General features: G+C 34.0%; 1 protein-coding gene across 1 annotated transcript in view; it reads right to left on the bottom strand.

Annotated features, from left to right (window-relative positions):
* Nucleotides 1–22155, bottom strand: part of NIPBL (NIPBL cohesin loading factor) — a 175667-nt gene that overhangs the window by 8100 nt on the left and 145412 nt on the right. Inside the window, 11 exon segments of the mRNA XM_032471114.1 lie at nucleotides 2020–2220; nucleotides 2703–2777; nucleotides 2779–2811; nucleotides 4697–4887; nucleotides 5240–5413; nucleotides 7388–7478; nucleotides 7932–8086; nucleotides 8518–8611; nucleotides 8736–8876; nucleotides 12351–12487; nucleotides 13943–14051. Coding sequence (XP_032327005.1) covers nucleotides 2020–2220; nucleotides 2703–2777; nucleotides 2779–2811; nucleotides 4697–4887; nucleotides 5240–5413; nucleotides 7388–7478; nucleotides 7932–8086; nucleotides 8518–8611; nucleotides 8736–8876; nucleotides 12351–12487; nucleotides 13943–14051 — 1401 coding nt within the window.

Genomic DNA, 22155 nt, shown 5'->3' with positions numbered 1-22155 from the left:
TTTAGTCATAAAGTCCTATATTGCTCCTTCCTTTTAAAAATCAGACTTCTTTAAAAGAATAGCCTAGAGCGGCTCCTCCCATGTCTTCCCTACCAGTCTTTTATTAACTAAAATCATGCTCTGTCCCTCACTGCTTGGCTGCTTCTGCCTGCCAAATATCTAACTCCACTTCTCAGTAGCATTGAACACTGTTACCCACCCCTCCTTCCTGAAACCTTCTTCCTTAGTTTTCTCTTCTGAGCTCTTTGACTATTCCTGTTCTATCTCCTTCTCAAATCAACTCCTTTTCAAATGCTTTTAGCAACATTCTATTATTCTCTTAGGTGCTGAGAACAAAAATAATCCAGTTATCCTTTTGCTATTCTTCTCACAGTCTCGTTTAATTCATTCCTTCCTTTCCTTTTCTACTATCCATTCTTTTCTTTCCAACTGTCATCATAACAGATCAATCCCTTACTACCTTCAGTGTGAACACAATGCTAAAAAAATCTGTGTCCCGAAAATGATCTTCCACACCTGTCCTCATCACTGTATTGGACACTTTAAACAGTTTTCCACTGTCTACAAGATCTTCCATGAACCATGCCTCACTATGACCTTGCTTCTGCAGTTAAATAACAATCTATTCATTATTTCCCACACATTCTATCTTTGTGCCTTTATTCATGCATTTATCCCTGCCTTAAATAGTAGATCCATCTTATCTAATCCCCCTAGGCCTTCAGTGATTTGTTCCTCCTCTGACATCCTTTATTGGAGGTGGTCAGATGAAAGCACTACCTTATGAGAGCTGATTTCCAGTTTAACATTTCACATGCTGAGGTGACAGAACAGCAGGCAATGAAAACATGTAGGAATGAAGCTCAAGGAGGAGGCAGAGACTAGAGTAATATCCATACAAACCACCTGGTACTTGGATTATGCTAACCTTTAACTATTATTTCCTTTATTTTGTGTCCTATCCTCCCACCTGGAGATAAGATCCAATGAGGATAAGAGAATATTATCATACCATTTTGTACTCCTATCAAAATGTCTTACACATAATGAAAGCTTAATACTGATGATGATATGATGATGATGGCCCTTGTGATGATTAAATTATATTCCAAGTATTTCTGAAATAGATGTTTGTAATATTTATTTGCTAGATCATATACCCAAAAATTTCATGTAGTATTAAAAAGAAGAGGTCTAGTAAGGTATCTACATTCTGGTAATTTTAATTTTGCTTTACTGAAAAAAATCTGGTGTTGGAATAACAACAAAGTCAAGCTACCAAGTGATTAAAGTAAGAAAAAAATTTTTTTTTTCTTTTTAAAGCTTTACACACTTATACTAATTGGTAAGATCTATGTGGAAAGATACCACACCTGTCCTATTTACTATTTTATCTTCATCGCCTAGCACAATGGCTACCATGTAGCAGATACTGAATAAATATTTATGTAAAATGAATAAATTAAGAGGAAAGCTTAAAGAACAGGATGTTCATTTTTCTTGCCTTATGGGCCTGGCCAATGCAACTTGTGCAGTAGCCCAAAGGGTCAAAATTGTAATTACACAAAAGTGGGCTTTTCATTAAAGAGGTCAAATTGAGTAAGTAGGGATCTTAGCAGCCAAAAACCTAAAACAGTTACTCTAACAATATTTGAGTGTGATAAAAACAAGTGAAATCTCTCTCTCTCGCTCTCTCCATCTATCAAATCTATCCCCAAAAGTGAGACTTTAGTAACTTAGCTTATTTAAAGGTATGCTTCGAGAACCTGCTATCAAGGCTTATAAGATATTGAGTATGGTGACACAATTAGACTTTATCCCTCATTGTGTTATTCTCATAAAAAACTTCCCCTTCAATTTTGACTGCATACCTTATAATTAACATAGACTTAAAGAAACACACATTTAATACAGTCACTATTATTTACTAAAATGGTAATATTTAAAAATGTTGACTACATTAGGCATAAAATTCATAGAACATTTATTTTCTTAAAATAATAAGTTTGTTATGCTTACTGCTGTGTCATCAAAGAGGTTGAGTAAAGAAATTAGAAAGGCTCGTCTGTGCTGGCGGTTTCCACGGATCATGGAGTAAAGGTGTGAACACAAAGCACTAGAGGACTCATCTTGTCTGAAACCCCTTACAGGATCTTTTAGGCATGTGTTGATTGCCTGTTGCACCTGGTAAGACATCTTCATACCAGCCACCGCTTTCATCTGAAATCAATAAAAGCCTTATTTTTGCCATGGAAATTGAAAGTCAAATTAAAAATATAATTTTGAGCATTATACTACAAGGCTAACTTCATTATATGGTTTTATTTAAAATAATAAAAATCATAGAATCCAAGCGCTGGAAGGAACCTTGAAGATCATCTATTGCAAACTGCTCACTTCACAGAAGAAAAAAGGGAGACCCAGAGGAGCCATCACTGCTAAGATCATGCAATAGGAAACAGAACCCATGCGTCCCTGGATATTTAGTCCGGCACATGTGCTGGACTGTTATCTCCAGCTCAGTCGTAAGTTAGTGTGAAACAAGAATAGACACCTTGGCAGACAAACCTAGTAGCATGTTTAGAAGTGGATACTAAACAAAATATTTTATTCTAATACGAATGTGAACAGGACATTTGCCAAAGAAACAATTATCAGAGAAAGATGTTTGAATTTAGGTTATACAATTAAAATATACATACATGAATGAATCCAGCATATTTTTTGTCTATTTCCACAAGCTGCTGATCAGCCTTGTTCCGCATAGCTGGTTCTGGGATCTGTGCCCATAGCAATTAAATATGGTACACACTGGAAATAAAAACAAAGAATTTGTAAGACATCACAGTAGTAAAAGCTCTATATATATCTTGACATACATTAAAACTTGCTGTGTATCTGGGCTACATGAATTTAGCTTTACAGGCCTTCCTATTAATGCCGTGTTTTAGTGTTCTTTTAAAAATTATTAATCTTCGCTTAGATTTAGTCTAATGCAAAAAAGCCTGGAGCATCAGCAAAACTACTGATGTGGTGAAATTTAAACAATTTCACTGTGAATTTAAGGTTCTTTAAAATGAACGGGCTTCCAGCCTAAAAATATCCATTTAAGATTTTGATATATACTACAAATGTACAATCCAATGATTTTTTCAAACCTGACTGAATTTTCTGAGTAAAGATAATATTGGAGAAAAAGCAATTTGTCCTCCATACTCAAAACTAGAAAAATATAATTTTTTTTCCATAAAGCTGACTTCAGATATGGCTTCAATGATCAGACAGTTGAATAGGTAGTTAATTTGGTAACAGCCATACTCACTTGTACACTTATAAAGAAACACCACAACTATGTTTAGTAAATCTGAATCAGAGAGCAGTGAGGAAACCAGAAAAACAAGAACAATAACAAACGAACAAAAAACTTTGAAAAAGTAGACACGGCACCAACTGAAATGAGTCATCACAAATTAAATCCTGGAAAAAAGTCCATAAAAAAATACTATTAGCTTAACTTGCAAAATATGAAAATGAACTATATATCAGATAACATTGTATCAATGTTAAATTTCCTGAATGACTGCATTATGGTTTTGTTAGAGAATGTCTTTGTTCTTAAAAAATATATGCTGAAGTGTTTAGAGGTAAAAAAATCATGATATATGAAACCTACTATCAAATGATTCAGAAAAAAGTATATGAATGGAGAAAGAGAGAAAATTTGTGGCAAAATGTTAAATGGTGAATATAGGTGAAGACTATAAAGGAGTTTATTGCCCCACTCTTGAAATATTTTTTATTAGTGTGAAATTTGAAAGGGAAGTTTATAAGAAGATATAACAAAGGCACAACCAGCTCAGACCATTTAGAGTACCAGCAAAGAACCCTAAGTATCTAAAAAATTTGAGTCTCAACCAAGTACTGCCAAGTGATCTTGCTGATGACAACTGTGACTCATGAAGAACAGGCTAAATACTCGTTAGTGTGCTTTGTTTCAGGACACAGGGAGGAACACGGCATAATAACATACAGCATATTTTAGGGAAAGTTCCACAAAATACAGCCAAAGTAAAAATCTTAAAGGGCACAGGCTTTGGTTATCTAATAAATTCACTTCTGCAGCCTAGGGCACTCTCCTAAACACATGAGATGGTGTAAATACTACTATATCAGCATTAGCTGCCAATCCTCAGTAGTACTAATATGTCTTGAGTACATCATTTAGTCCACGCATCAGTGTTCTGAGGTGTTGGGCAGTTGATGTTACCTCCAGTTAAAGATGAACTGAGTTCAGATTACATAGTTTATTTTTCTGCAGACTAAAATCTACCCTGTGTTAACAGTTAGATTATTAACCCAGTTAACTTTCTTGACATTACATGCTGCTGGTTCTTAGGGATAAAAGTCAATATGAATTAAAATGAATCTATCATCTCTACTTAGAAGAAATAATTCTGAATACACATCCTACAGATATAAATTGGAAGTTTGTTTAATAGAGACAACATTATGAATATATGGGTATTTTGCAGTAATGATAACCTAAGAGACGGACTAAAACTTAGATTCTTAAGAGTTTGGGCCAAAAATAATAACCAAGAGGAATAAAGAACTACTTATTCTCTAATCATAATGTCTTCAAATAACAATAAATTTGGCTCTTTTAGTAACTACTGTTGCTATAAAACATACTTACTTGAACTGGATGAATAAGACCTTGGTTTAGAGTCAATGCAATGACATTTAGGGCAAAGTGGCGTACACTTGATTGGGTGTGAAAAAACGCCTCAAGCACCTGTTTGAGGTAAAGCTGCATGATGGAACTACTCATCCCTGAGGAAACATCACCCATTTCTTTTAAATCTTCCTGTTTTGCAACCTTCTTCCCTACAAAAGGAAGTACACATGTATATTAACTTTACTAAATGCACCAAATTAGGCCACAACCAAAAGCACAAAATGTTATAGCTGGTTCAATGATTCTTAATTTTTGTTGTTGTTATCTCTGTTAGAGACTCCTTTGAGGACCTGATGGAAACTGTAATCCCTCTCCCTCTGTCAAAATGTTAACATCAGCACATATATTACATTTTACAAACCGGAGTTTATGAAGGATTCTTATCTAACTGAACTCCTTCATGTAATAGATAAGGAAGTTCACAGATCTAGTTTAAAAAAGAGCCACAGAGTATGCTAACTGCAGCCACACAGTCAATTCTGAAAATGTGTTCTCACTTACAGTCTCGATCTGCCTGCTGCATACGTGTATCTTCTTCTTGTAGGTAGGTCTGGAGGTTTTTTAACACCTGTATTTTTAAATTTACTGAGGAGTTTTTATCAGACAAAATATTATTATATAGATTTTTCACCTCTTGTTCAAACATTAGACTTGGATGCTGAATAAAGGCAAATCCTAAAAGAGAGAGAAAAAAAACCTCTTGATATATTCATATTAAAATTAAATATAACATTTAGTGAAAATGTTGATAAATTATATATAAAAAGGTCCTTATTTCAAAAATTAAAGCTTAAAATGACTGGAAGAATATGCTGGTGGCCTTATCTAGAGAAGTATTAGAGCAGGTACTTCTTTCCCCATGAATTAAAAACAAGAAATTGCATTTCAAAGGGGAATTTCACACAAGAGGAAACCTTGAGGGAGCAGGGCCTAGTGGCTAGGGGAGTGGATTAGGAGTCAGGAGTCTTGGGTTCTATTCCTGGCTCCACCACTGACTTGTAGTGTGACCTTGGGTGAGTCAAATAATCTCTCTGTGCCTCAATTCTCCATCTGTAAAATGGGGACAATAATATTTACCACCCACCTACCTCAATGGGATGTTTTCAGGATTTAAGAGGTAATGTTTGCAAACATTTTTTAGATCCCTAGCAGAAGGTCCTACGTTGGTGTTGTTAAAATATATGTACATATATACAAATCCATCCATTTGATGAAACAGAATAATCCTAAAACAAAGTAAAGCTAAAAATATCTTCTATTTATTTCTCATGTCATTATAATGAAGTCACAATGCTGAATTCTATAATCACAAGTTAACAGCTACAAAATAATATTATCCACACTTATTTGTACAAAATGTTTATGTGAGATAAAATGAAGATCCTTGATGACAGCAAGTATTATTGATGCCAAATAACAAACTAAATTCAAAGCACAGAGTGATCATGCAACTAGCCCAAGGTCACACAGGGTAACTATGGCCCAGGCAAAATCTTTTGTTAACTGGCCTAGAGGCACTATTTTCTGGATAGTGTTGCTTCTTTAAGTTAAAATTCATACTATTTGTTCTCTGAATTAGATGTAACACTATTAGTTTTTGCCACTTTACATAACATTTGTCCAGATTGAATATTCAAAGGTACACATCTGACTTAATGGCAATCCTGCACCAATATAACTCACTAGTAAGTAGTATCTGTAATGTTTACTATCTTTGTTGTATGTAATTTCCTAAAAGGGATGAAGGAGGAATAAGGTATTAAGATTTAAATTTTTTTAAAGAAGTCAGTAAACATTTAATGAGGTTTGTGTAACTTAGAATCTTCCATTACTCATTTTTATTGAAATGACTGATATCAACAACTGTCCATGCATATTAAATTATAAACCTTGTTAATGCTATGAAAATAAAATTTCTAAATAAGTTATTAACCTTATTGAATAGCTTTACATGGATTTGAATGAAACAAAAACAAACAAAATAAAAATCTAGAGAGAGTGCTCTTCTAATTTTTTAAAAGTGCATTCAATTCAGGTACTTTAATGCTATCCTCATATTTCTCCCCTATTCCAGTCTCTTTCCAGATAAGCCACAAAGACCTAATTAACCTTCTGCAATGTATTTATTATATCAATGGTCCTGGAAAAATAATATAGGACAAGTATATATCCAAATTGTTCCTTTTGGGTTGATTAATTACCATGTACTTCTGTTACATAAATATCTGTATAGACTGCCTATTGTTTTGACTAGAAGAGGCAGCTGTAATGACAAAGCTTTGCAAAGAAAAAAATTTTAAAAATGTACAATAGCACAAAATTCTTCTTTATCATCTTTCTTTATTAAATTGCTTTAAACAATGTTTTTATGAAACCCTATGAAGTAGAAGCAGAAGAAAGTATTATCAACTCTATCTTACTAATGAGGAAAATGATGAAAAGAGAAGTTACATGACTTGCTCAAAGTCACCCAGGAAGTCACTGGCTAAGCCAAGAATGGAGCCAGGTGTTTTAACCTCTAGTCTTAGATTCTATATAGAGTGAACAGAAACGTACTTAAATTAACCAACAGTTTAGACTCACAAAATTTAAAAACTTGCTCAACCTCTTAATAACTAAAAACTATGAAGAAATTTAAACTTAACCTACCCAGACCAATGATGGCTTTCGTTTGTACTTCTTCATCTGAATGCTTTGTAAAATACATCAATAATTCAAGTACTTTATCCTTTATGTTAACCTGAGGGGAAAAAAACACATCAAAGTATATAAAGAAGAGCAACTTAGATTAGTTTTCAACTATAAAGGAAAAAAAAAACACCTAAAAGCTAACAATGAAAATTCCCACATATGAACTTTACTAAAGAATAAATCATCAATACACTTATAAATCCCTAAGCTTCAGAACAATGGAATTCATTCAGAAAGTTAAAAAACAAAGTCAGCTGCTGTATAAACAGTGTGCCTATTATTACAAAGCTGGTAAAACCTGTAAACGTATCTTGGTACGGACCAGTAACAGTTCATGGATCAGAAACCAGGGTGAGGACCACGTTCTGAGCAGCACTGCTTCAGAGTTAAACCAGACTACTCTAACGTCTTCATCCTGGGTTATGACAGTCACTTTCAATTCACTGGGTCACACAGTCCTATGTTTTTCAGCATACTAAATAATTAATATTAGGATCTTTACCTTACTGTTGCCTTTAAAATCTTCCAGATCAAAATCAAAATGCCGACATAGTGCTCCAACAGTGAAAAGAGATCTAAGAAGCGCTGGTTTGTTTGTTAGAAGTGAAGTGTTATTTGGGTCCTCTTGGTGCTGACTTTTTAATTTCGAGATGGCACCTAATAAAATAAATAATATTTATTTATAATAAACCCTCTATTCTTAAATTGTGTTCAAAGAATTACTGCTTATGAATTGAAATTAAATTTTACTAATAGTTCTAAGTATTAAATGTCTAGAATTATAAGGGCATTCCATAGAGCCTAAAAGAATTAATCAAAGAAAAAAAGGATATTTAAATTTTATTTTTACACAGTAGGCAAAAACCTTACCAAATTTACTTATGAGCAGATAAATTTCTGAAGTAATCGTATTGGTTTAAGGGAATACTAAAGATACTAGAAAGTATTGTTTCTGAGAGAGAACCACCTCTTACAATCACATGTCTTTTAATTCCCTTGATGCTACCTTTTACCAGATGTTTTAAAAAGGAGCTAGACACACTGCAGGATCTAGCAGAATAATTTTAAAGCCCAGGCACTGAACTTACCATAGTATCTATTGAAGCAGGCCCACACAAATTTAAAATTTTGTGTCACTTTATTTACAACTGCCCCAAGACAGCTTACACAATGTTGTACTACCTAAAAAGAGAGAAAAAATGTTACTGTTTAGACAAAAGTTAAAGAAAAAGGTTAAAAACATATGGCAAAGTTATCATTCGTGACACATACTAATCAACACAGAGATGGTAAACTGAATGCTTACAGTCATGCCATATTTGATGATAAGCTTCATTAGATCTTCTTCAATAGTTGCAAGGAAAGTTTCACTTGGATGCTCCATCAGTGGTACAACCAACTCTAGGATTTTTGCAACATTGCAGATAACCATGAAATCATTTTGTGTCTGTAAGAATAAAATTAGTGCTTTATGAATATCAAAATCTGAAAAGAAACTATATACATCTTTATGTTTTGGGGTGTTTTAGTATTATAAAGTTTCAGTTAAAAAAAAAAAAAAGCTCAACATTATTAGAAAAGAGCTTTTATAAAGTACGAAAGGAAGAACACCAGACAGTGATAGGAAGTTGGATTCTAGCTCTGCCACTAACTTACCATGCGATCTTTGGGTCACTTAATTACAATGCTACAGTTACTCTTTTCTTTCCCTAAAATGCACCACAAGTCCATTCTGAAAAATGGTGTTTAAATATCAAGAGAGTACTTCACCAAGACAGGTACAGTTTTTAAGATTACTATTTTTCAAACTAGGGTATGTTTACCCAATAGTTCTCAATTAGGGTGACTTTGTCTCCCAAAGGATATTTGGCAATATATGGAGGCATTTCTGGTTGCTAAAACAGGGATGTGAGGGATACTACTAGCATCCAGTGAATAGAGACCAAGGATGTGGCCAAACATCCTACAATGCACAGAACAGTTCTTGACAACGAAGAATGAGGCCCTTAATATCAATAGTGCTGAGGATGAGAAGCCCTGTGTAAACCCTTTTAATGACAGATGAAAATGTACAATTCCAGAACTAGGTGTAAGGCTTCTTTATTTTAAAATTTAAAATATTTTATGAAAATGTTCTTAATCTTAAAGGTTTTAAAACTTTGATTAAAAAACTAAGCAGTTTTTTAAAAAACAGAGTATTAAAAAAATCAAAAGGTATTAAGGATTTATAATAAAAAGTCTTTCCTACCTCTGTCCTTCAATCACCCAGTTCCTCTGCCCGTAAGTAACCAAAATCAGTAATTTTTTTGGTGGACTAAGGCTTTCGACAAATGTTTTTAGCTAGCTAAGTTATCATTCCTTATTCTTAGCAACAGGTTATTGAAACTCATTTTGAATTCTTTGAGCTTATTGTTCCACTGGTTAAAACTTTCACACCTTCATTCATCCTTTCAGCACATCCAAAGGATAAAATAAAAAAATAGGTAAGTGAATACTTTTTTCCAAGTAACACAGAAATCCTGTTGTTCCCTGCCATCTCCCACTCCCACCTCCTTTAGGCAACAGGGAATGACAGTGCGTCTAGGGATAAATTAGTTTTTGTCAAGTAAAATAAATTCACTTGAGAATCACTGCTACTATTTTACTTTAAAAAAAAAAAGTAGTAAAATTTTTTGAAACTACTCAACATTACTGGCTTGAAAAATCAAGTAAAAGGAGTATCTTCAAATCTAGAAGAAAACTCTAAATAAAGATGGAAATCATGAAGGAAAAGAGACACAGAACAGAATATTTGAAATGAATATACATAAGATAGTTCAATATCTAAAACATTTAAAGAGTATTCAAAAAATAGGAAAAAAATTCACAATTGAAAACTAAAATGGGTAAATGATATGAACAGACAAATTACAGAAAATCAAGTCCAACTGGTCAACATCGTAAAAAAGATGCTAACCCTTCCTGGAAATCAGGGAAGGGAAACTGAAGCAACAATGAACTATTCCTTTACACCTGTTAGCCTGACAAAGAGTACAAAATACACAGATAGTCATGTACTGGTTTCCAAAGAGGCTATGAAACATGTCCACCAGCAATCTGGCAAGATCTATTTAAAAACAAAATCAAAACTAAAAAAAATTCCCTCAATCTGGCAAGTCAATTCCTCAGAATCTACCCCAAAGGAAAAAAAAAAAACAAAAACAAAACAGCACCAGTATTTAAAGGTATATGAATAGAAATGATTATTAAGGAATTGCTTGTAGTGGCTATCAGTAGGAAATAATGTAAATACCTGTCCAAATGGGAAATGGTTAAATAAATCATAGGACATCCATATGGATAATATGTAGCCATTCAAAAGGATTAGATAAATATGTATTATCAGATGATTTGAGATTAGTAAAAATGCCTAACAGATATGTATATAACAAGACCTGATTTTTAAAAAACCTGGTCAACCGTGTGTGGGCACGCGCATGTGCAAATGTGTGTGCATATGTACATGCAATTATAGAACCTGGATAAAGTATGCAAGGATATTCCAGATTGCTTATCCTGAGATGAGGAGGAACACAGATGGGGGTAGGAGACAAAAAATTTTTAAAAATTTAAAAAGGTGTCTATCAATATACAAGATGGTCTTATTTATATATAACCTTATATTAGTGTATACATAAAAATGTTTATATGCATAAAAATTGTACAAAATGTTTTCAAAGTAACCTTGCTTTCAAAAAATATTGACTGAAATGAGGACTACTTATACAAGTTCCACTAGAGTCCAGATTCTACAGGCAAACACATGTGGAGTTGAATTCTAGCTTTGGGACTGGTAAACTGTGTGAAACTATGCAAGATATTGATATTCTCTAAGCTTTCATTTCCTTACCTGTAAAACTGAGACATTAATAACGGTATCTACTTCACAATGTGAGACAATGCATGTAAAATTCTTCATAGTGCTTGGCACTGTGCTCTATAAATATTAGCTATTATCAGCCACAGATTACATATTAATTTATTTCTGGATCTAACATAAGCCCTAAAGATAGAATTGTATGTTGTTTCAGAAGTAATATATATTGTTTTTGATGTACTTATCTTCTGGTACATTTTTCAGTTCTTAAAATTTCTCAGGACATTCTGAGGTTTTTACTTAGAATTTGTTAATTTGGATCACCAAAAACCTGACCATAGCAGCAAAACAAATTTAGTAAACAGTTAAAATTAGCTCCTTAGGAATACAACAAGTAAAAAACTATTTACATTTTTAAGTTTTTAGAGTATTTTAAAATTTAGTGTTGTAATAAGCAAGTTAACTCACCACATTGTCATAATTTTTATATCTTTGTAATAAGCCACTTAACTCACCATACTATCATAAATTGCTGGGTTATTTTATTCAAGCAATGTTTAATCTTCATATTTGACTTTGGGAAAATACAATATGGGTAATATTAATTTAAAATAACAGCCTAACATTGCTGATGATCCTTAGATTTTCCATATTCAGTATGTTGATGTTATTAAAAAATAAATAAAATATATTAAGAACAAATGAAAAGCAAAATCAGAATCCAAAAGACAGTAAATTTCTCAGTGACAAGAACTCTGACTCATACACCTTTGAGGTCTTAACAATAGTTACAATATTTATTAAGCATTACCGAGGGTTTGGCTTGAGAAGCTTACAGAAAAATGGAGCTTGAACTTTATTTATAATACATCAGAAAAATGTTGTTTGTAGATAACTTGCCACAAATATTAAAACGTATATTTGAGTACATGACCCAGTTATCTGTCAGTGAAAATGACTGTCATCTGTCAGTGAAAATGAAGATGACACAATGTGAATTTTAAATTTAAAATATTTACTGCTTGATTTATGTAAGAAAGAAAAATAGGATTGTTCTATACTTACACTACATTTAGTGGTAAGATATGGTTGCATAGTCATGGCATGTTTAACCATGAGCTGGGGTCTTATTTTGCTGAATAAGAACAAAGTGGTTATGCAAGCTACCAATCTTCCAGAATTCACACCTTTATTGTCAGAGTCTGGAAAAACAAACAGAGAAATAAGACACTAAAATACGACAAGGCAGTGAATATTATACAGAATGTTATATAAATTATTCAATACTATCTCCTGAATAGATTCAGTACATGCCTCAATATAACAGATAAGCATTTCTTATGAAACTAGACTTCCTGTATTCCATTTTTCCTTTGTTATATAAATCACATATATTAAGGATAAAGGACAAAGAGGCTGCACTATGGAAGGCAAGTTTTATACTCAGGGGAGTAGGACTAAAATTAAAATGTAGAATTTTTAGAGATGGGCTTTTGGGAATAAACATGGTGTCGGTTATAACTAAAAATAGGTGGAAATGAGTATAGGAAAGATTCAGCTGAGGTGATACTGTGTTCAAGGGGACCAGGAAAAAAGAGATGCTGCTGTGGAAGAAGAATGTGAAAAGATGGGAGTGACAGATTAAGAAGTTGGACAAGTGCTACATTAGAAAGGTAAACAAAATGCTGTTCAGGTGAGAGGAAACTTGCTAGTTAGGATATAAAATGGTTCTTAGGGGTTTTTAGAGAAGGTTAGAAACTTTTTAACATTAAGTGACAACAGTATCACCCTTGAATCTAGGAATAGGGGAAAAGGGGGAAGTGGAACAGGAGATAAAAAGAAAAAGAGGAAACATGGAAAATAAAATAAACAAAAAAAAACTGCATAAAAATATAAAGGATATCAACAATTTTCTTTAGTGCCATAAATGGTAACTCTGTAAGATGCAACTGGCTCTCAATTCTGAAAACTGATCAAGACTGACTATCGTTCCTCATTAGTGTACATTACGAGATAGGAAGTAATGTTAGTCTTGTGTGCTTTTAAGCAAAAGGTAACAATTATAACTTTTATAGTTTTATATAATTATTTATATTTTGATTAGTAACTTCAGCTTTATGACTGGTAAACAGTATGACAGATAATATACAATATTAAATATTTAAGGAATTTGTCAATTTAAAAAATATTAACAGCTTTCTAGGTCAAGATTAAGCACATTTTATATAATAATTATAAATGATATTGGGAATGTACTATAAGTCCTTTAAAAACATTTTTATAATAATGAAAACAATTTTATTTTGAGAGAAAATTTTACCTGATTTGAAAGATATTGAACCATTTTTAGATGGGTGCATTTAGCTAAATACATATTAGTCCCTGGACTTTTATTCCTCTTCATTATGACACCTAAAATCATATGCTATTGAAAGATATGTGGAAGAGATGAGACCTATGCTTTTTATACTGCTCTAGATAATATTAGTCAACCTTAACAATATAACCTAGGATTCAACATCAAACAAAAAACAGGTATCATTTAAAAGTGAAATAATTATGCTAAGCAGAGCTAGAGGCAAAATGAGAAATGTGCCCAAAGTATTTTAAAATATCTTATAAAATCAACTTAATGACCAATATATAAAATGTCTTACCAGCTAGAGATTCCTCATATTTAAGAATGTGCTCAACTAGGTTATCAACAAGTTGAGTACAAGCTTTCTTCACAGGTTTATATGAGGAATCCTCTTCGGACTTCAACAACTATACATGTGTATATATAAAAACAAAAATCCCAGTATAATTATTCATTAGACAATTATAATATAAATGCATTAGATGTGTCCATAAGTAATAAGCTTTTCAATCTGTCATTAACAATTTAATACTGAATAAGCAAATTAACAAATACAGAACAAATATTTTAAAATATCTTATAAACCAATCATTTATAAATACTTTCAAATAATTCTAGTATGAAGTATTTAAGTTGCTAGGTGTAGAATCTAAGGTAGAATATGAGAGAAATAAGAACAGTGACCTCTCCTTAAGAGTACCACTCAATACTAGTTGAATGATTTTAAAGAATTAGAATTCTATTCCTCATTATTTCCATTTCTTTAATGTCTCAAAAAAGTATATTATGGGTTCATTACAATTTAAAAATAATTGTAATTATATCTGAACTGTATTTTAAAATCTGCAATTATAAAACATAAGGCTAGATTTCTTCTGCTACCCTTTACCAAATTTTTATAAACAACATTAGAAAAGTGTTATGAATAATGACGTAAGGAAGAGAGACTATAGCCAAAAAATAAAAATCCAATCTTTCATAATCATAGATCAATGACAAACTCATCTAAGGTACATCTATTTTGCTAATAAAGATTAGCTAATACAATTCTGGGGATATTAAGCAACTTAAAATGCTGTAATTTCTGTGAAGAGTTTCAGTGCTGTCCAATGAACTTCCTGTAATGATGGATATGTCCTATATCTGTGCTAATACTGTTGCCACAAGACACCTGCAGCTATTAAAACACCTGGTATGTGGCTAGTATGACTGAGGAACTAAAATTAAAAATAAAAACTCAAATTACTTTAAATGAAAAAACACATGTGGCTAATATGGGGCAGCACATGTTTAAACCTTCACAAGATGCATGGATGATTAAAACTGGAAGCAATTAGAATAACCTATCACACACATCTCCCCCCACACTTAACTTAAATCAAAGCAAGGTAACTTCAATTTACCCAGTTTCAGCTGTGAACAGCAAATTCTCCTTGTCCTGTATAACTCACTTCCTTAAGTAGCTATAAAAATCGTATGCTAGCCTGGTCTTTCTCAGGCAGGAGTAGAAAATAACCCCTCATCCCTGTTTTTTCTTTTTCCTCTTCAAAACAACAAGAATATGCAAAAGTGTTAAACATAAATTTTCATTCATGACACATCACCAAGGCTGGTATGTGACCTTTTAATTTATTTATTTTTAAGTATTAATGATGCACTATGAACCCGACTCAAGAACATTTCCAATAACTTATATTTCCCAATGTGCTCCTTTATTCTATCTTCCTGTTTCACTTTCAAGATACCACTTTTCAGGAATTTTACCATTTCTTTGCTTTAAAAAATTGTCTAAGCTATATTACTGTTTAATTTTACTGGATTTTCAACTTTCTCCTGGGATTTGCCTTTTTCACTCAATACGTCACTAACTATAACTGAGGTTACTGCACAGAACTGTATTTTACTCATTTTCACTGCTATACAACAGGCCAATGTGTCTATACTGCAATTCATTTATCTACTCTTCCGAAGACAGGTTAATTATAATTTTAGTGGCATAATCTTTCATGTCTCCTGGTGCACATATGCAAGATTCACCTGGGTGTACATAACTTGGAGGGGAACTGCTAAGTCGTAAGATATAATGTTCAACTTAATGAAATAATGCTAAATTTAAAAAATTTTGTTGCATTATTTTCTCAGTACCAGTATTTAAGAGATACTACTTAATCCATCCATCTTTTCTCTTTCGCTATCAGCTGACTTCTCAAGTTTTGCCAATCAAATGGGTATAAAATGTGGTCTTGATTTTGTTATTTCCCAGTATTACTAATGAAGCTGAATGCCTTTTATGCCATATTTGCTATATCCTCTATGAAATGCCTATTCATAACTTTCTCCTATTTTCCCACGGGGACTCTTGCCTTATATTGGTTTGTAAGAGATGAGTTCTTTATGTATTTTTAATAATGATCCTTTTTCAGCTATGTGTGTCAACTATCTTTCCCAGTTTGTGACTTGTGTTTTCCTGATTCATAAATGTTCTTCATTTTAATGCAGTGAAATTTATCAGTCTTCTCAAGTTAATGGTTTTTGTGACTTAAGAAATCCTTTCGTAAGAAAGGTCAAAATATATTCACACATATTTTCTTCTAAAAGTTTTTAAAGATTTCCTTTAATCTATATGGAGTTAATAGTTGAGTTTAAGAATTAAAAAAAAAAAGCCTTATGGATAGCCAATTGTTCCAGACCCATATAGTGAAAAGTACATGCTTTCCTCATTACCTGTGTTGCCACTTCTGTTTTATAGTAAGTATATCCTATACATGTAGAGGCTTATTTCTGGGCTCTCTATCCTGTTCCACTGGTCTGTTCAGTACCATACTATCTTAATTACTGCATCTTTAAAAATAAATTCCTGATGTTTTGTTAAGGTAAGTCAGTGCTCCTGCATTTTCAGAAGTGACAGTTATTTTTAGCTCTTGGCTTTTCCAGATACAATCACCTTGACATGTTTAATAACTATTTCTTGCTTTTGATTTTGATGAGATCTCTTTTAACATCTTCCCATTTTGCATGTATTTCACTTTAGGTTTTATAGTTTATTCTCTGTCAGATTTTATTCCTAGTTTACTACAAGTTATTAAGGGTATTAAATTTTATCAAAGTTTTCTCCTGTGTCCTTTGAAATGATTACTTATTTTAAAAAATTCTATCCATCTTATTTTAATTAAAGTACAGTTACAATGTGTCAGTTTCTGGTGGTTCAGTATGTTTCATTCGTACATATACATACATATATTCCTTTTCATATTCTCTTTCATTATAGGTTACTAGAAGACATTCGAATATAATTCCCTGCTATACAGAAGAAATTTGTTGCTTATCTTTTCACATATAGTAGTTAATATCTACAAATCTCGAACTCCCAATTTATCCCTTCCCACCTGCTTTCCTCTCAGTAACCATAAGTTTGTTTCTTTCTGTAAGTCTGTTTGTTTTGTAGATAAGGTCCTTAGTGTCCTCATCTTCTTCTTCTTCTTTTTTTAAGATTCCACATATAAGTGATATCATATGATATTTTTCTTTCTCTTTTTAGCTTACTTCACTTAGAATGACAATCTCCAGGTCCATCTATGTTGCTGCAAATGGCATTATTTTTATTTTTATGGCCAAGTAGTATTCCTTTGTATAAATATACCACAACTTCCTTATTCAGTCCTCTGCTGATGGAAACTTAGGTTGTTTCCATGTCTTGGCTACTGTATATGCTACTGCTATGAGCATTGGGGTGCATGTATCTTTTCAAATTAGAGTTCCTACCAGATATATGCCCCGGAGTGGGATTGCTGAATCATATGCTAAGTCTACTTTTGGTATTTTGAGGAATCTCCACAATGGCTGCAGCAAACTACATTCCTCCCGGTAGTGTAGGAGGGTTGCCTTTTCTCCACACCCTCTCCAGCATTTATCATTTGTGGACTTTTTGATGATGGTCATTTCGATTGGTGTGAGGTGATATCTCATGGTAGTTTTGATTTGCATTTCTCTGATAATTAGTGATATTGAGCATTTTTTCATGTGCCTATTGGCCATTTGTATGTCTTCACTGGAGAAATGCTTGTTTAGGTCTTCTACCCATTTTTGCATTTTTTTTTTGTCATTAAGTTGTATGAGCTGTTTATATATTCTGGAAATTAAACTTTGTCACTTGCATTATTTGCAAATATTTTCTCCCATTCCATAGGTTATCATTTTGTTTGGCTTATGGTTTCCTTTGCTGTGCAGAAGCTTGTAAGTTTAATTAGGTCCCATTTGTTTATTTTTGCTTTTATTTCTATTGCCTGGGTAGACTGCCCTAGGAGAAACATTGCTAAGATTTATGTCAGAGAATGCTTTGCCTATGTTTTCTTCTAGAAGGTTTATCGTATCTCATCTTACATTTAAGTCTAAGCCATTTTGAGTTTATTTTTGTGTGTGATGTGAGTGTTCTAACTTCACTGATTTACATGCTGCTGTCCAGTTTTCCCAACACCACTTGCTGAACAGACTGTCTTTTCTCCATTGTATATTCTTGCCTCCTTTGTTGAAGATTAATTGACCATAAGCCTGTAGGTTTATTTCTGGACTCTCTATTCTGTTCCACTGATCCCTATGTCTGTTTTTGTGCCAGTACAATGCTATTTTGATTACTGTAGCTCTGTAGCATTGTCTTAAGTCTGGAAGGGTTACTCCTCCAGCTTCGTTCTTTATATTCAGTATTGCTTTGGCAATTCTAGGTTTTTTGTGATTCCATATAAATTTTAGATTATTTGTTCTAGTTCTGTGAAAAACGTCCTGGGTAATTTGATAGGGATCAAATTAAATTTGTAGACTGCTTTGGGTAGTATGGTCATTTTAACAATATTAATTCTTCCAATCCAAGAGCACAGGATATCTTCCCATTTCTTTAAGTCATCTTTTATTTCCTTAATCAATGTTTTGTAGCTTTCCGCATATAAGTTTTCACCTCCTTGGTCAGATTTATTCCTAAGTATTTTATTACTTTGAATGCAATTTTAAAAGGGATTGTTTCTTTACTTTCTTTTCCTGATATTTCACCGTTAGTGTAAAGAAATGCAACTGATTTCTGTATGTTAATCTTGTATCACCCTACATTGCTGAATTCTTTTATCAGCTCTAATAGTTTCTGTGTGGAGCTTTTAGGGCTTACCTGTATCTAGTATCATGTCATCCGCATATAGTGATAATTTTACCTCTTCTCTTCCAGTTTGGATCCCTTTTATTTCTTTTTTCTTGCCTGAATGCTATGGCTAGGACTTTCAATACTATGTTGAATAGAAGTGGTGAGAGTGGGCTTCCTTGTCCTTCTCCAGATTTACGGAGAGAGCTTTCAACTTTTCACCACTGAGTATTATGCTGGCTGTGGGTTTGTCATAAATAGCTTTTATTATGTTGAGATATGTTCCCTCTATACCAACTGTGGTTAGAGTTTTTATTACAAATGGGTGTTGAACTTTATCAAATGCTTTTTCTGTATCTCTTGAGATGATCATGTGATTTTTGTTCCCATCTTATTTTTGATGGATTTCAAAGTAAATTGTAGACATCAATATACTCCCTCTTTCCTTGAGATAAAATTTACATGAAATGATATGTACAAATCTTCAGTGTACATTTGCCCAGTTCTGTTAAATGCATTCACCTATATAACTAAAACTCCCTACCAATATAAAGGACAGTGTTTCTCCATCTTTAGCTTGTATCAGAATCATCTAGAGATTCTGTTAAACTGTAGAATAATGGGCCCCAACTTCAGAGTTACTGATTAATAAAGTCCAGGGTAAAGCCTCAGAATTTCATTTCTATTAAGTTGCAAGTAATCTTGATAACTTTTAGAACTACTGATACAGATTATTGCTATCACCTTCTAAAAGTTCCCTCATGTTCCTTCTCAGTCAATCCCTGGCCCCCTGCAACCACTCTTCAGATTTTTTCCAAATTTTTTCCAATATAGATTAGTTTAGCCTCTCCTAGAGCCTCATAAAACTGGAATGAAAATATGTACTCTTTTGTGTAAGGCTTCTTTCACTCTGCATAATGTTTTTATTTGTTACCTATGTTGCTGTATGTATTAATACTCTGTTCATTTATGAAATGCTGTACTATTACATTGTACGGATTCATCAGGTTTTTTATCCATTCATTGGTTGATGGAGATAGAGACAGCATTTGATTGTAAACTCAGGCAGTAGAAACCAAGCTGCTCCTCAGTCCTTTGCTTAGAAATCTCCTCAAGCTAAATACCCTGTTTCATCGCTTGAAGGTCTATCTTTCACAAAACACTGGAACACACAATTCAGCTAAGTTCTTTGCTGTGTTATAATAAGGACTGTTTTTTCTCCATTGTCCAACAGCATGTTCTTCATCTGCATCTGAGACCTCATCAGAACAGCCTTTAACCATCCATATTTCTACCAACATTCTGTACATGATTATATGTATGCTGTAAAGAGAAGGAAGCTTTCCCTACAGCTCTCCTCTTTTCTTTCTGAGCCCTCACCGGAACTGCCTTTAAATGTCTCTTTGCAGCAGTATCAGTTTTTTCTAGCATGCATCTCAAAACTGTTCTGGAGTCTTCTAATTATCCAATTTCAAAGTCATCCCACATTTTAGGTGATTTACTTAAGCTGCACCCCACTGTTGGTACCAAATTCTTAGTCAGCTTGGGCTGCTTTAACAAATACCACAGACTTTAACAACACCAAACTGTACTGTCCTGCCTCAGGGGTATATTAACTCTCCAGTCACACATTGTAATTTATTTTACAGGGTCTAGATTACTTTTCCCTTTAACAAGATATCACACTGGCCCATTAAATTGATGACATCACGCTGACTACCTGTAGTAAGCAACAAGTAGAAACTATACTTATTGGTAAGACATGTGTGTCAGAGAGTGGGAAATAAATCCAACAAATTTTAGGGGTCTTCTACTTCAGAGAGATTCCTGGGGGCCTACTGGTGTGGGGCATGTTGAGATATCCCTTCTAAAAGAATAAGATGTTGCATTTGGCAAGCTCTACAACCAGAAAAGAGGCTCAATGCCTAGTGGGCTTCTTTGAATTTTGGAGGCAACAAATTCCTCATTTGGGTTTATCAGTCTGGCCCATTTACTGAGTGACCTGAGAAGCTGCCAGTGTTGAGTGGGACCCAGAACAGAAGGCAGGTCTGGAATAGGTCAAGGCTACTGTGCAAGCTACTCTGCAGCTTGGGCCATGTGATCTAGAAGACCCAGTGCTTGAAGTGTCAGTGGCAGGCAGGGATGCTGTTTGGAGCCTTTGGCCAGCCCCAAGAGGTGAACTGCAGTACAGGTCTTTAGGATTCTGGAGTCTGCCATCCTCCATGGATAACTAAACTCCTTTCGAGAAGAGCTCTTGGCATGCTACTGTGCCTTAGCAGATACTAAATGCCTAGCCACGGACCACCAAATTATCATGCATTCCATGTTGCTCATCATGAACTGAGTCCTATTTGGTCAAGCCTAAAGTTGTGTGTGCATAGCAGCACTCACTCTATCATCAAATGGAAGTGGTAAATATGTGACTGGGTCAGAGGAGGCCAAATGGCACAAGTTAGTAACATGAAGTGGCCAAAATGTCTATGGCCCCCACTTCTGCTATACTGCCTTTTTTCTCCCAGCCTGTACCTGTGGCCTTATGGGGAATTCTCTATGATCAGTTGACAGAGGAAGAGAAGACTTGGGTTTGATTTATAGATAGGTCTGCACAATATGCAGGTACCACCCAAAAGTGAATAGTTGCAACAATACATCCCCAAAGGACAGTGGTGAAGAGAAATTTTCTCACTGGGCAGAACTTCAAGCTGTGCATTTAGTTGTTCACTTTTGTTGGAAGAAGAAATGACCAGAGGTGTGATTATACACTGATTCATGGGTTAATGGCCAATGGTTTGGCTGGATGGTCAGGGACTTGGAAGGAAGGAACATGGCAGTGACAAGGAAATCCGGGGAAAGTTAGTGACAAGGCATGAGAATAGACATCTCTGAATGCATTAAAAAGTGAAGATACTTATGTTCCACATGAATCTTCACCAAAGGGTGACCTCAGCAGAAGGGGATTTTAATAATCAAGTGGATAGGTTGACTTGTTCTGCAGATAGCTGCTCTGAGGATATCAACTTCTTTCCCTAGCTACTCCTGTCACCACCCAATGGGCTCATGAACTAACTGTCCACGGTGGCAGGGGTGGAGGTCATGCAAAAGCTCAGCAACATGGACTTCTACTCACCAGGGCCGATCTGGCTATGGCCACGACTAAGTGCCCAACGTGCCAGCAGTAGAGATCAAAAATGAGTTCCTGACATGGAATGATTTCCTGGGTTATCAACCAGCTACCTGGTGACAGGCTGATTACACTGAACTGCTTCCATCATGGAAGGGGCAGCATTTTGTTCTTACTGGAATACATACTTACTCTGGACACAGATTACCTTTCCTGCATGCAATGCTTCTGCCAGAACTACCACCTGGGGACTTACAGAATACTTTAT

Source organism: Camelus ferus, chromosome 3 (genome assembly GCF_009834535.1).
Source record: "Camelus ferus isolate YT-003-E chromosome 3, BCGSAC_Cfer_1.0, whole genome shotgun sequence".
Lineage (NCBI taxonomy): Eukaryota > Metazoa > Chordata > Mammalia > Artiodactyla > Camelidae > Camelus > Camelus ferus.
The sequence above is the reverse complement of the archived record's forward strand: the minus strand, read 5'-3'. Positions and strand labels throughout refer to the sequence as shown.